At 51.6% G+C, this 15,444-nt stretch overlaps 1 protein-coding gene across 1 annotated transcript in view; it reads left to right on the top strand.

The window, feature by feature from the left end:
- The window catches only part of GAS7 (growth arrest specific 7), a 286,948-nt gene that overhangs the window by 262,628 nt on the left and 8,876 nt on the right, over positions 1 to 15,444 (top strand). The window contains exons 9-12 of the mRNA XM_075561056.1: positions 3,026 to 3,104; positions 11,236 to 11,364; positions 12,968 to 13,091; positions 14,272 to 14,351. Of these exons, the coding sequence (XP_075417171.1) occupies positions 3,026 to 3,104; positions 11,236 to 11,364; positions 12,968 to 13,091; positions 14,272 to 14,351 (412 nt within the window). The remainder of the gene's footprint in view (positions 1 to 3,025; positions 3,105 to 11,235; positions 11,365 to 12,967; positions 13,092 to 14,271; positions 14,352 to 15,444) is intronic.

Genomic DNA, 15,444 nt, shown 5'->3' with positions numbered 1-15,444 from the left:
AATAACCTCTGACCTGCTTTCGTTGACCTCCAAATGTGCAGCCGTTTACCATGTGTAGCAAGCAGCGTCTTAGGTTTGGCATCTATTTTGGGGAGACAACTTGGGAGAAACCTTTCTGTATCCCACATTGTGGTGACCCCCAACCATAAATTACTTTCATTGCTTCTTCATCACTGTCATTTTGCTACTGTGATGAATCGGGTGACCCCTGTGAAAAGGTCGTTCAACCCCCAAAGGGGTCACGACCCACAGGCTGAGAACGGCTGGCCTAGAGCATGAACCTGTGATTCCTCCTCCTCCCTCTGGCCCCCAGGTGGCACTCAGGCCGTGGCTACTCTCCACGGGTCCCTCACTCACCCTGTGCTTTGCTGAAAGCCATCCGGGCTCACAAGCTCTCAACCCCATCTAGAATAGGACCTTTTGGGGGGCTCCGGAAGCTCTAGTGTGTACCTCACTCATCTGTTAATGTCTAACTCAGCTACAGGGGTAAGACCTTGTCACACCCTTTGATGACATGCCCCCACCTCCTTGGACCGTGTCTGGAAGCCTGGAGTCTTGCCTTTTATTCTCAGATTCCCATATTTATTTGCCCTACTGCCCCCTTTCAGGGGGAAAAAAAAGTTACGCCACTGCCCCCCCCAAACCTCCCCAACAATTACAAACATTTGTACTATGGCCCATAATCCAGGATAAGGACTAGGCATCTGCTTTTGAAAACCATCTCCCACCCCCCACGCCCCGCCAATGTTTCAAGCGCCCCCCAGGTATCTCCCACCTTGGGAAACAATGCTCCAGATTAGTGTCCATTTTGAGCCACCTGGTGATGAAGTGGTTACTTGGGGGCTGCTAATTGCAAAGTCAGCAGTTCAAAACCTCCAGCTGCCCTCCAGGAGAAAGACGAGGCTTTATACTCCTTCCAGGAGAAAGATGAGGCTTTCTACTCCTGTGAAGAGTTACAGCCTCAGAAAACCTCAGGGGGCACTTCTACCCTGCCCTTTAGGATCAGAGTCAGCTCAATCACAGCGAGTTTGGGGGTTATTTTTGGTGTTGCAGCAGAAGGTCAGAGGCCATGTTCATTCCGCCCCATGTAAACACACAGTTGCCCAGCACTGTTTGTTCAAAAGAACATCAGAACACTTTGGCATCTTGCTTGCACCTCAGTTGACCAGCTGGGTGAGAACCAATGTCAGAATGATGTGCTCAGACCTACCGAGCCGAGCTTCAGCCTTCGGGGGCCACGTAGTCCCCCCTGATCCGTAAGGTAAGATGCTGGGCCCTCCCTGAAAATGAAGATGTCTTCACAAGTCATCCTGGGCCCTTCCAACAGAGACAGATAGATGCTAACCATTTCTCTCCCAACACTGAGGTCCCGGGCTGGGGTCACCCCTGGGAGCTTGTTTTTGCTGTTGGATAAAGATCAGTAGATCCTTTCCCCATACACCCCCACCCCCCACCCCACCACCACCAGACACACACTCACACACACAAGGCAGCCTGAGCCTGAACCCGGTCAGGCTTGGACTTTGATCAAAGAGGGGATCCGTTCCGCCCGGTAATCCTTAGCTATGGGCTGCTGTCCTCAAAATGCCCAGAAGCCTCCCGTGCGTTCTCTTTTAATCAACCTTTGCCGCTCGAGCGTAATGAATTCTTGGGGGAGTGGGGGGTGAGGGGGGTGGCGACTTCTTAATGAAATGCAATCAACTGAACATCCAACCGGGATTACTGGCTGGGTTTAAGAGATCATGAAGGAGGAAATGAAGGGGTATCATTGGAAAGCTCAGCAAAGATAGAGTTTCAAATAATGGAGAAAATGGCATGTGGGCCTACATTTCAAAGGCTTGAAGGCTTTAGTGTTTTGGTTTTTTTTTTTGTTTTTTTCCTTTTCTAGCCCCTTCTTGAAACATTTCCTTGGAGTGGGGGGCGGGGAGAATGAGTTAGCTAAGCCACCTGGGCAATTTGTCAGTAAGCTGTGGGCTGTGTTACAGGCACACACCAGGACAGATGGCACTTCCACAGAGCTCCTGAGGAGGCTACTGGAGAGTCTGCTGGACTCTCTGGAAGCCAAGTGCCTGGAAACGACGTGTGAGCAAAGCCGTGTGGCACCTCCCATTTGATCTCCTGCCATGGTTTACCAGCAGGCATTTATACACCACTGCAATCTACCAGGGGGCTGGTGGAGAAGCGGCGGCAAGGTTATGTCCTAGGCGTGCCCACCTTCCTCTCCTCCCCCATTCCTGCAGGCATCTCTGCAGCCACTGAGACTGTCTCATACGGTTGGTTCTTTGAGCCTCTCTTCATGTGGTTTAGCTGGTCCTGTTGTGACCATGGGTCTGGGATCGCCTGTCCCTATTTTAGCCAAAGGCAGAGACCAGGTGGATTCATAAACTCTTACATTGATTCTTCAAGTGCAAGACAGAATGAAACATTGCCCCATGCTGGCAATTAAAACAGCGGGGTGGTTTGCTACTGCCACGGTGCTTCCATAATCTAGTGAAAATCAAGCAAGTGATACACCCTAAACTATGTGAGCAAAATAAAAAAGGAAAGAAGCAGGCTCTGCAGTGATCACAGGAAACCACTGATAACTACATTTCTCTCAGGGTTGCCAGACCACATCATGCCCCACGTTGCCTGTTCATTTAAATGGCAGGTGCTTTGTGCCTCAGCTTAAAGGCCTGCTAACCAGCTTCCCGAGTTAGAGCATCCCTACCGATTAAGCGTAAAAGTCCTTTTTTGGATTGTCAGGGAGTGTGCTGTTATAGTTTTGATTTCCAACAACCTTCATCTTAAATTACATTGCTACTACTTTGATTAACAGCAGGCTAACTTTTTCACCACTGGGACCGAGCATGATGATAACCTGTTTTGTGCCTCATCCAAGTCCAACGTTCCAGGCATTACCTGCCGGGCGGAGACCCCCTGTCTTACTGCAGGAAAGGCTTCCATCCCTGGCCTAAGATTGGGGCGTGCATCGCTCTGTTGCTCTCTCCTGCCCTAGCCTAACCCCGCCTCCTTTGTGTTGCAGCTCCCTGGGGGAAGCGTGGGCCCAGGTGAAGAAGAGCCTTGCGGACGAGGCTGAAGTTCATCTCAAGTTTTCAGCCAAGGTAACCTTGCGCCCTTCCAAAGAGGCCTGCACATCTAACAACCATCTCTCCAGTCTTTAACGTGTGCCAATTTGCATGGTGTGCAGTGTAAGCTACCAACATGATCATACTGAAGAAACTGTTGGACATGTTACCAGCATCCAGGTTCTTGTTTTTCCAAATGAGAATTTTACTTCTGGAAGACATAGGAGATCGCTTAAGAATGTCTGGTTTCAGTATCTCTTACTTCTCATGTGCATACTCTGCCTTTTAATGATTCTTCTGCATAAGAGATTCTCAGAGACTGTCCTTCAGTGGGAGAACTTCCACTGCGGGGAGCAAGCGGTTCTGGGACATGCAGTCCCTAGATATTACATGGACTCCACACATGCTCTGTCCAAATCTCCATTTTCACTCTCTTGCCCTGTCTCAGAAATGTGTGCTACCTATCTATTTATACCAACCCTATAGGACAGAGTAGGGGGCGGAGAATTGCTCAACTCCCCCTACCCTTGCATTGAAAACCTTTAGTACTTTAGCCCATAGTCCAGGATCACGTATAGGGATCTGTTTTTGAAAGCCCACTGGATTGTTCCAGCACCCTTTCCTCCATAGGGAGCACTTTCGCCCACTTTGGGAAAAAACGGTTTGGATAATTTGATTTTTCCTGTGTTTAACACCCAACTCTAAAAATTCTGGAAAATGTAATTTTCTGATCTTCTAAACCATTTGGAGCCAGTCCCCCTGCTCCCCACTCACCTGAGTGAAGAAACCCCAGCCTCCTGTTAGTTGATCTTTCAAAGAGACACATGAGCATTTTCTTGGATTTTTTTATGTTGGGTGACAGTATGCTAACGCAAAAGAGAAAACCATTGTTTGTTTGTTTAGACTGTGTTGCCATGGCAAATCTCAGGATATCTGAATGACTTCTATTTCATTGGGTTCTGAAAACTCACACACCAAAGCTTTCTTAAGGACAGGGACACTTTGTCCTGGTCATTCTGTCCTCAAGGAGCCCTGGTGACCCATTGGGCTGCTAACCACAGATTCAGCAGTTTTAGACCACCAGCTACTCCAAGGGAGAGAAAGACAAGGCGGTCTGCTCCCACTGAGAGGCACTGTCTCCGAAACCCACAGGACAGTTTTATTCTGACTACGGCCAAGTCAGAATCAACTTGATAGAAGTGAGAAAGGGACTGTCCTCAGCAAGCAATGCTTGACAAATATTTCCAGAATTCATAACTATAGAGAAGCCTCTGATTCCAACTCTTCCTCCTCGGACTGTTTGTTGTTGTTTTATTGAAAATAAGTGTGCAAGTGGAGTAATTCACACTAAAGTGTGAATGACTGATGGAGTGACCCACGAGCCCTTGAAAAAGCTGAGAGACTCTTGAACCTGAGACCAACCCCAGCAGCTCTAGCCTACTACAGTCCCCTCACTTGCCTCACACAGAAGCCCAAAGAGATGTTTCCCTTCTCTGAGCAACCCCTTATTTAAATTGGGGATCACAGCCCCCCCCAATAGTGTTTGCTCCTTTCAAGGGTTTCCACAGTAGGATTCACTTGTTCTCTTTCTTTGAGAGCACTTTCCCCACCTCATGGCAGCCCCTACTTTGGGGTTGCCATGTGACGTGGGCCCCATGGGGGCAGGGCTCGACCTGTGAACCCACACCCATGGTGGTACTCTGTACCCAGAGAGGGCAGAGCCACTCAGCCAAACTGCTGCAGATTCAACCAAAACTCCCCAAAACAAACCCACTGGCTTTAAATCACTTCCGACTCATAGCAACCCTCCAGGACAGGGCAGAACTGCTCCTGTGGGATTCCGAGGCAGTAACTATGAGAGTAGAAAGCCCCTTATTTCTCTCAGGGAGCAGCTGATGAGTTCCAACGACTGACCTTGAAGTTAGCAGCTGGCAGGTGGAAGCTGGCAGTGCTGTGATCGGTTTCCTGCTTCTAAACGCTATCAGTGCCCCAACAGATGTGAGAGAGAGGAGTCGTGTGTGTGTGCGTGTATGTGTTCGCACACACATGCGTGTGTGCTGACAACACACTCACCTTGCTAACCACACAGGATGCAGGAAATCTCCAGCAGGGCACATGGAGAGCAGGCAACCCCCTGACCGGTGCACTCTCCTGCCTTCCATACAAAAGAGCATCTTGTTTGTTTTCAGCTTCAGATCTCAGGCAGTCTTTCTCCACTGGTCTCACACCACACCTCCCGCCTCCCAGCTTCATTCTTGGTAGGGGAGAAGCCCCCATTGATGGCAGAGCACCTCCCAGCTACCGCCCTGCAGCTAAGTGGGCTTTGCTGCTGAGGCCACTGAGGAAGGGACTGAGCCAGCGAGAGGTTGGGTCCAAGGCCTTTTCTTCCAGCAAAGCCCTCTTAACACACTGACCAAAAACAAAAACGCCCACCGGCTCCTACTGACCGTGTGTCAGATTTCTGAGGCAATCCAGCTTCATCTTTCTCCTGAGGAATGCCCGGTGGGCTTGAACTTCTGACTGTGGTTAGTAGCCCAGCACATCCCACTGAGCCACCAGGGCTCCTTCCAGCCCACCAGTGGCACTGAAAACAGAACCCTACTCTTGAGAAGCAGCCTTCCCTCCTGTAAGGATCTGTCCCCCAAGTCACAGGTAGTCCTCCAAATCCTTAGTTGGTTGGAAGTGGGTGTCTCTGAGTCTGGGCAGACCCATCATTCAGCTGATGAGGGGTGGGGAGTATCTACATGTCCAGGCAAATTAGAATTTTTCATGAGAACCTTTATTGCTTCCAGTCTGCTGAGGGCCCAGGGCTGCCTCTGTCAGGCAGTGCTGGTAGCCTTAGATCATTAGTTCTCAACCTTCCTAATGTCGCGACCCTTTAATATCGTTCCTCATGTTGTGGTGACCCCCCCCCCCAACCATCAAATTATTTTCGTTGCTACTTCATAACTGTCATTTTGCTACTGTTGTGAATCGGGCGACCCCTGGGAAAAGGTCATTCGACCCCCCACAGGTTGAGAACTGCTGCCTTAGATGATCATGTGGCAGCCCCACAGTCTTATAGCATTTTCTTGAGATGAAAGGGGGCCCAAGGATTTCTTTGCCCGGGATCAAGTCCAGCTCCCTAGGTGCCGAACACATGTTAATATCTGCTCTAAAAGTTTATTGAAATTCCACTCCAAGTGCTTTTCGTCAGTGATTAAAAAAAATTCTTGAAGACATGCAATTTTCTTATGGCAGTCATTCAGGCAGCTCTAGTCTGCTAGCCTTGGCCATGGTTCACAGCATCAGGCCGCTGGAGAACAAAGATGGCTGTAGACACAGGAAGTTCCACATGGTTCCGGCCAGAGAAGGGAGGACAGGAAAAGTCCCTCTGATGGGAGAAAGCAAATCCTGCCACAGGGTGCATGCTTGCAGCCAGAAGATGGATCTCAGCTCACCATCAAGGAGCCCCTAGGTGGTGCAGATGGCTAACATGCGGGCCTGTTGATTGAAAATCTAGAGGGTCATGGCTGCTTACTCAGAGGCACCTCACAAGAAAGGCCTGGTGGTCTGGTCTCCAGAAAATCAGCCAATGTAACCCTCACAGAACACAGGTCTACTCTGACCCCGTTGGAGATGTCAGGAGTTGGCCAAAACTTTGCGGCAGCTGGGTTGTTTTTTTTGTTTGTTTTTTGTTGTTTTTTAGTCTTTTCCCATCACTATAGTGGTTACTCGTTGGGCTGCTAACTGCAAGGTCAGCAGTTCAAAACCCCTCACCGCTCCCTGGTAGAAAGACGAGGCTTTTTACTAGAATGAATTGTGACTGCATAACTCATCTTGGAGGCCATTTAACCATGGGAGGGGGAATGTTCTAAAAAAACCCGATGTGGGGTGATTGTACAATTCTCCTGGATATGATAGAACTATTGGATTATGTGTAAGTTACTTGCCAATAAAACTGTTGGGGGAAAATAAAATAGAGTCGCAGTCTCAGAACCCCACAGAAGCTATTGTACTTGACCCTACAAGGTCACGGTGAGGCTGAGTGACTCGATCGCAGTGAGAGAGATAACAAGCTTTGTGACTTCAGGCTTGTTACTTAGTATCTCTGGGCTCAACCTCTTCATGGGTGAGATGAGCCGTTTGGACCAGGGCTTGCTGACTCCTTTGTTAAACCATGATATTTAAAAGGTTAAGATTGGTGGTGGTTTAAAACCACCAAGTCAACCTTATACCCACCCAAAAAAAAAGTCTTTGGGGAAGTACTTAAAATATGGAGATGGAGAATCCATGCCTCTCTGGGATGGAATCAACTCTGACAGCCAGAAGCAGCACATTTCCAGAATATCACTCAGGATCCTGGAGAAGCGTTTTTGTTCTTTAGAAACTTGCCCGGATCATAGGATCTGGGTTGAGGAATCCTTATTTTGTAAAAACCAACACCACCCTCACGGTACAGGACAAGCTGACTTCTGGCTCAAGAAACCAAACTCACTGCCATGATGGATCCCAACTCAGCACAGCTGAAGAACGGGGTGAAACTGCCCCTGAGAGATTCTATGGGAGTAGAAAGCCTGTCTTTCTCCCACAGAGAGAGACTGGTGGTTTTGAACTGCTGATCTTGTAGTGAGCAGCCCAGTGCCTAACCTATTACACTGACAGGGCTCCTTTAACCTCTGGCTTTTCAGGGCCTCAGGAAGGGGTCAGCAGGTGGGTCAGGCTCTGGAAGACCTGTCTGCCTTCCCTGGTACCTGCCTACACAGAACAGAACTTTCTTTTCTCAGTTCGGGAGGCTAGACATCTGGATTCCTGAGGGGATCTACAGCACAGTTCCCACACTTATTTAGCCCACTGCCTCCTTTCCAGAAAAAAAGTTACTCAGCAGCCCCCATTCTCCCCTCGCAAGGCAATTACAAACTTTTACACTATAGCCAAGCGGTTCTCAACCTGTGTGTCGCAACCCCTTTGGGGGTCAAACCACCCTTTCACAGGGGTCGCCTAGGACCATCGGAAAACACATAAATATTTCACAATATATAATTATATATTGTTTTGTGATTAATCACTATGCTTCCGTTATGTCTAATTAAGCTCCGTTGTAACCATGAAAATACATCTTGCATATCAGATAGTTACATTACGATTCATAAAAGTAACAAAATGACAGTGATGAAGTAGCAACGAAAATGATTCTATGGTTGGGGGACCACCAGGTGAGGAACTGTACTACAGGGTCTGGGCATGAGGAAGGTTGAGAACTCCTGTTCTAGCCCATAATCCAGGATGACTTGTAACCCATGTGTTGGTCCAGCGCCCACTAGGGGGCAGTGTTGCCGCTCTGGGAAATGCTGGTGGGAGAGCAAGTTCTTTATTGCTCCTTCTGCCCGTTGCTTTCATGTCCCACCTGTGTTGATCTGACCAGGATTCCATGTTTCATCTCCAACCTCACTGCCCTCAAGTCAGTTCTGACTCACAGCAACCCTGTAGGACAGGGTAGAGCTGCCCCTGTGGGTTTCCCAGACGGTGGCTCTGCAGGAGCAGAAAGCCCCATCTGTCCCTTGGAGTGGCTGGTGGTTTCAAACTGCTGTCCTTGCAGCGAGCGGTCCAGGTCGTAACTCACTGCACTACCTGGCAGTTTGGGGAGTTACTGGGCTTAAAAAAGATTTATCCGCCTCCCTCCTCAGGTGGCATTTGTCACTCTGTGGGTTTCTGTGTCCATTCCGGCCTTGTTCTGGCTCAAAAGTGGTGAGGTTTGGGACTCATTCTACCCTGGTGTGGCCTCATGACCGTGATTGAAGAAAAGCCTGGTCTCCAAACAGGATCGCATCCAGAGGCCCAGGAGCCAGGGTTTCACCACATGGGGCGGCAGTCCTCAGTCAGGAGGAAGCAGCCACGTTAACCCCTCCCTCCTGCTGCTCAGGAGGTGGCAGAGGGCTTATGCATTGAGCTGCTAATCTAGGGTGCCCCAAGAGAGAATGGAGAGGCTATCTGCTCCCATAGGGCCTCGGAGCCCACCGGAAGTTCTGTTCAGGCCTGTGTGGTTACGCAGAATTGGGATCGACTGGATGGTGGTGGGTGGTTTGTCCTGCTCAGGAACACATACCCCACAAGGAAAGGGAGGAAAGGGGCTCATCCATTCTTGTCAGCTCCCAGGTTTGTGACAGCGTACAAACTGCCACCAGATGGGGATGTTCTTCTAGAAAAGGCTACTAACCGCCGTCAAAGGCATAACCCATTTGTCTGACCCTGCACTGGTTGGGGTTTCTCACAAGATTTGAGTTGAGCAAATCCATCAGCACCACTTTTCCAACTTTGAGTTCTGGTCATTCTCACCACTGTGCTTCAAGCTGAACCCCCAGCCTGCTGTTCTGTAGCACCAGGAGAAACATGAAGTGTTCTATTCCTATGAAGGTCGCCGTCTCACAACACCCACAGGGTCAGGCCTCCCCTGTCCTGTGGGGTCGCTGTGAGTCAGCATTGACTTCATGGCAGTGGGTTTTTGGGTTTTTACCCTATTGCACATTGACTAGATTGTGCATCGTATGCACGTCCCTTTTATTTGCACTGGGAGACCAGGACATGGGGGCAACTTGCTTTCTTCACTTTATTGGGGTGGCCTGAACAAGGCCTCCAAGGCGGACCTCTAAGAGGATGAGAAATTTACAGTGAGGTGGCAGGATAGTTTCATGTGCGACCAAGAGCTGCGAGGTCAGCAGTTCAGAACCACCAACTGCTTCTCAGCAGAATGATGGGGCTTTCTACTCCTGTCCAGAGTTACAGTTTCAGAAACCCCCAAGGGAAGATCTACCCTGCCCTGTGGAGTGGCTATGAGCTGGGACTGACTCAATGGCAGTGAGTTTGGTTGGGTTTGGATCATACACCTCTAGAAACTAGGGATTAGGGGTGATGTCATTCGGTTGGCCTGCTTGTCCATTCATCTTGGAAAGCCATCCAACAACAACACTGTCTTCTTGACGTCCCCTCTCCCCTACCCCCCAGGCCTTAGACTGCAACTCGCTCATCCATACCGGTGTGTGCAGGACGTCCCACATCCTCACAACCCCCAACGACAGAGACAAGGAGCAAGAGTCAGTAACGGAGGAAGGGGAGGGGCAGCTTGGAGCTTCCAACTGCATTCCCCAGAGCAATTCACTGTTGGTGCAGAAGGAGGCTGCGTTGGGGTGCCTCATATGCTGGGTTGTCAGTCAGAAGAGGCCAACCTGGTGGGAGTGGTTCTGGGCCTTTGACTGGTTAGATCCCCCTTCAGGTTTTCACATAAAAGAAATATCATGCTTCTACCCACCCACCCCACCCCACCCCACCCACTTTTTTTAAAGATCTTGAGTATGTTAAAGTATTTTTAAATTTTGCTCTACAGTGGAATAAAGGGAAGGTATTTTAAGTGTCACTGTATTTAAGTGTGGGAATTGCATCGTATCTGTAGATGACAGGGATTAAGAGGCATGTTTGATATGCACCGTCCCGTAAGTGTGACCAACAAGTACATGTAACACTGCCGATCTGCTCGGCCAACCTTTGTCCAATTTATACCCAGAAAGTTTAAAATAAGTGACACACAAAATTGGGGAAAAGGGGAAGCAAGAAAAAAAAGAGAAACCTTGAAAGCCGACCACCACCCACCTCTTCTCCTTCTGGCTGCCCTGGAGGCCAGAGGCAGGATGTGGGTTCCCAGCGGCCCCTGAGCAGCTCCCCTCATCAGTCCCTCACAGGGTGGCCCCCTGGGTCACCCTGTGCTCTCCCCTGGCATGCCCAGTTGATGTCCAATAGAGAAGACTGGCCTAAGGTGGGTGACTTATCTAATGCCGCCCACTCAACACTGGTTCGCCATGCCAGGTTCTTGGAAGTGCAAAGTCAAGTGCCCTAGTTTGTCCTCAGTGAGCACCCCATTTGGAAAGTTCGGGAGGGAGATACAATAAGGAGAAAAGACCTACATGCCGGCCGGTGGAATCAGGAAGGGCTTCTCCAAATTCAGCTGGCTCGTTCTCTAAACATGGAAGCTGACCTCTCAAGAGCAAGGTAGCTTCCTAAAGAGGCCTAACTGCCTCCGGGCCTGACCTCCTCACAGGACAACGGCAGGATCCCTGCCTGGCCCCTGGCCCCTGCCCCCACCTCTTGCTCAGGCCCTGGGGTCCTGATCGTGCCCTCCCCATTCTCCCCTCGGCAGCTCCACAGCGAGGTAGAGAAACCCCTCATGAACTTCCGAGAAAACTTCAAGAAAGACATGAAAAAATGTGACCACCACATTGCTGACCTTCGCAAGCAGCTGGCCAGCCGCTACGCCTCTGTGGAGAAGGTGAGCACCCAGGACCTGAGCGGATGGGAAGGTGGGGGGTCTGCCAGAAAGGGGGAACTGGGAGCCCTCCAAGTGGGTGGGGGCGTGTTCAGATGAAAGTAGGGGTCTGGAGCCACCCCTGAGCACTCCCACTCTGCCCCGGTGGCTCACAGGAGTTCCTAGGGAATAGTTGGGAGGGGGTAGGTATTTGGACATGTGTGACTAGGCAAATATGTAATCTTAATGTGTTCGTGGTGAGAAATATGTAACATAAAAATCGCCGTGTTTCCTCTGTACAAGTGCCCGAGTCGCGGGCGGTGAGTGCATCCACAACCGTCACACCAGCTTCTCGTCCAGAAGGTTTTCCTAACCCCGCAGGGACCCATGTTCACTGAGAACCCACTCCCCTTCCTCACCTGCTGGCACCCTCCAGTCTAGCGCCCATCTGCATCCAATGCTGATGCTAGATAGTTCTGTCGGCGGGCACCACAACGTCTGTCCTTGTGAGCGTGGTTTCTCTCACACAGGATGACACCGTGTCCCCATGGTTGTCACGCCTGTCAGCACGCTGCCCATCTCTGTGGCTGAGCACTGCTCCCTGTGTGGATGGGTTGTGTGGACCCGTGGGTGCCCGTGAGGCAGTTCCCCACCTCATGTACTGAGCATTAGCACCCAGGGCTGTGTTCCAGTGCCCACGCTCCAGCCTGATTGGGCATCTGCCCAGTAGGAGACTTTTCTTGGGTAGTTCTGTGTAGACTTGGTGAGGAACTGCTAAACTGTTCTTGGTATACCTGACCCACCTCACGTGGCCCCCCCAGCAGGTCATGGCGATGCCATTTTCTCCACATCATCCATGGTACTGGGATTTTCTGTTTTATTGATGGCAATAGCCTTCTCAGCAGGAGCAGATGGTCCCCTTACTTACACCCATGCTTTTGTGGGACTTGTAGCCCTAAATAGGCAGCAATTCCATGCATGCCCGGCCCCACCCTCCCCCTGGAAGCTTCCTCCTGGGAGACAGCATCTTTCCCTGGCCACATTCCCAGCAGCAGCTCACCTTTCTGCTTGGAGTTCAAGCAATGTGTCTGAGGCTCAGGCTGAAGGGAGGAGAGTCCTGCCTAGGCTGGTACCAGGGCCACAGGGATGAGTGTGGGCGAATGGGGCGTGAACTGCTATGGGCATCCAAGGCTTGTGGGGCTGCTGCTGGTAGGCAGGTGGACAGTGTGAGCAAAGACATGATAAGGAAGGGCAGGCTTGGGAGAGGGGAGCAGGGCCGGGACACACATGCTGGTAGCCTGTTAATGCTGATGGAGGTACCCAGGATGACCTCGCTGGTCCCTCCCAAACCCAGAAGCCTGGCTTAGGGCTGGCCAGGCCCCTGTTAGCACAGGCTGCCCTTTCCTGCCCAGGCCCTGGTGTGTGCATGATTGTTGAAGAGAGGGCCCACGAGGCTCGCTCCAGCCCAGGTACAGTGTGTTTGGAAGCACCCAGGTTGCAGTCACTAATATCACCACTTAGCTGGGAGGTGCTAGTTCAGTCACACAAAGAACTCGGGCCTGGAGAATGGAGGCCAGCGGGCAGGCGCCCCTGAGCCCTGGGACTAGCTCCCCATGCCATGGCCTAGGCGCGCAAATCCCTCACTGAGCGGCAGAGAGACCTGGAGATGAAGACCCAGCAGCTGGAGATCAAGCTGAGCAACAAGACGGAGGAGGACATCAAGAAGGCGCGGCGGAAGTCCACGCAGGCTGGTGAGAGCGCCCCCCGGGGTCTGATGCGAGGAGCGCAGGGTGGAGACAGTGGCCGGCTGGAGCAGGGCCGCTCTGCTCCAGAACCGGTGGGGCTTGTTATGGTGCAGTTTCTGATTAAGCAAGCCTGAGGGGACGCCCTGAGGTTCCCGCTCCTAACAAGCTCCCAGGTGCCGCTGCTGGCTTATGGTTGGGGTTGTGTGCTGGGCTGTGGGGATGTGCAGTCGTGGCTTGTCTCAGTTACCTTAAAATCAGTTTTCTTTGGGCTTGCAAACTGCTGCCCACAGAAATCCAATGGGAGCTAGTCCACTAGCCCTTCAGAGGAGCCCTGGTGGTGTAGTGGGTTACACGTTGGACTACTGACCGTGAGGTCAGCAGCTCAAAACCACCAGGTGCTCTGAGGGGAAGAGATGAGGCTTTCTACTCCAGTAAAGACTTAGAGTCTCAGAAAGTCACTGGGGCAATTCTACCCTGTCCTACTGGGCCACAATGAGTCTGAGTTGTATTGTACCGGCCACCAGAGGGGAATGGCCATGCTTGTTTCCGTGCTCTCTCCTGAGAGGAGAGGGTGCAGTAGGGGGCAATAGAAGGAGCCAACTGCCTGCCACCCATCCATGTTCTCTGGAAGTTAGCATGAGGTGCACCAGTGCGTGTTTTCAGGCCCTCGCGGCACACACATGCTTTGGATGCGTGACTTTGTGTTGTGAAACAGCATCTTGCTGGACATGCATGCGCGCGCACACACACACACAACCGTCTATGATTGAAAACAGTTTCTCCAATTTTTAACTTCAAGTAGGATCAGGTTACTTGTGAAGCATGTTTTAGCCAATCAGAATTCTCAGTGTAAAAGGAAACTGCCATTGATTGATAAAGAGGCTTGTTATAGGACTGACCTTCCTAAGCATACTTCCCACCACCAACACCACACACACTCACACACAGAAGTACTAAGAACTACCCTCCCCTCCCCCCCCCTCAAATCTTTGGTGTCTGGGGCCAAGCTCAATCTCATGATGCTGGGTTGGCCCCTTGCCTCACCCCTTGTTCCTCCCCTCCTATGGGCCATTGACCTGCATGATCCCAGGGACAGGAGAGGACATGGCGGTGGGGGCCAGGTGGTAGAAGGCAGCCAGGCCCAGGACCCAAATGGAGGATGACAGAGGCTGTTGACCTTTTTCAGGCGATGACCTCATGCGATGTGTGGACCTCTACAACCAGGCCCAGTCCAAGTGGTTTGAAGAGATGGTGACCACCACACTGGTGAGTGATCAGAAGTGCGCCGGATGCCCGGAAAGCCTGGGCAGGTGGGCACATGGTGCTGATGGGATGAGGTGACTGTTGGATCTACACCAGGGTCACAGTGAAGACCTCGGGCACTGACTCGGGCCAGGCTGTGTGACTTCAGATCCCTGCTCTGCCGCCTCTGGCCTCAGCAAGCCTTGGGTCTTGCTCTGTCCCCAGAGGGGCCAGGGGCCCCTGAGGATGCCCCCAACCCAGGAAGGGCCTGGGCTGTGGTTCCTGTAGAAAAGAGAGGCAAGAAGTAGGAAGAGCCTCGGGTCCTTGGAAAGAGATCCTTGCAGACTAATATCTGAGTGAGGCCACATGTGTGTGTGTGTGTGTCTGTGTGGGTATATAAGGGGAGTCAGGAAGTGGGGGAGCCTTCAAGGTGGGTGGGCCAGGCTCAGACTTTCCTAAGCCTTTCTCGTTGAGCGTCAGCATCTCCTTGTGGTGGCCTCATCACGTGAGACAGGAACTGTAGTGAGCGTTAGGGCCATTGGACCACTTAGGAAAAGCGACCTCATGCTTACTGCTTAACTCACTCTCCCACTGCACACCCCACCCCACCCCCAAGCCACCCCACCCCATCAGTACCTAACCTGATTGTTTGTGCCAGGTGTTGCCCCCCCACCCCGAGTAGATTACAGGGACAGTGACCTAGTTTTCCTCTTGGTTAATCTCCTAATTAAGCCTCCTGCTTTACCTTCCTCCCCAATTAATCACCTGAGAGGTGACCTACTTGTGTGCAGAACAGCCTGACCCCCTGAATTCCAAAGTCTTTCCACGCTTGCGTTCCTCACTGACCAATGCACTCCCTGCCCTCGCTCCTCTCCCATGTGCCAGGGGAGCCCTGGTGTGGAGGCAGTCAAGATGAGGCTGCTCAGCAGAGGCCCGAGGCCAACGCCCAAGAGTTGGAGACATGCAAGCTCCTATGTCAGCGCACTAGGGCTAGGGCTGCCCCAGGGCAGCATCCTGGCCGAGGTCAGGCTGCACCCAGGCTCACAGCCCACGTCCTCTGCTCGTTCCAGGATGCTTTGGACGAGGGATTGCGTCCAGTCGAAGAGCTAGTCCCCTT

Source organism: Tenrec ecaudatus, chromosome 10 (genome assembly GCF_050624435.1).
Source record: "Tenrec ecaudatus isolate mTenEca1 chromosome 10, mTenEca1.hap1, whole genome shotgun sequence".
NCBI lineage: Eukaryota > Metazoa > Chordata > Mammalia > Afrosoricida > Tenrecidae > Tenrec > Tenrec ecaudatus.
The sequence above is the reverse complement of the archived record's forward strand: the minus strand, read 5'-3'. Positions and strand labels throughout refer to the sequence as shown.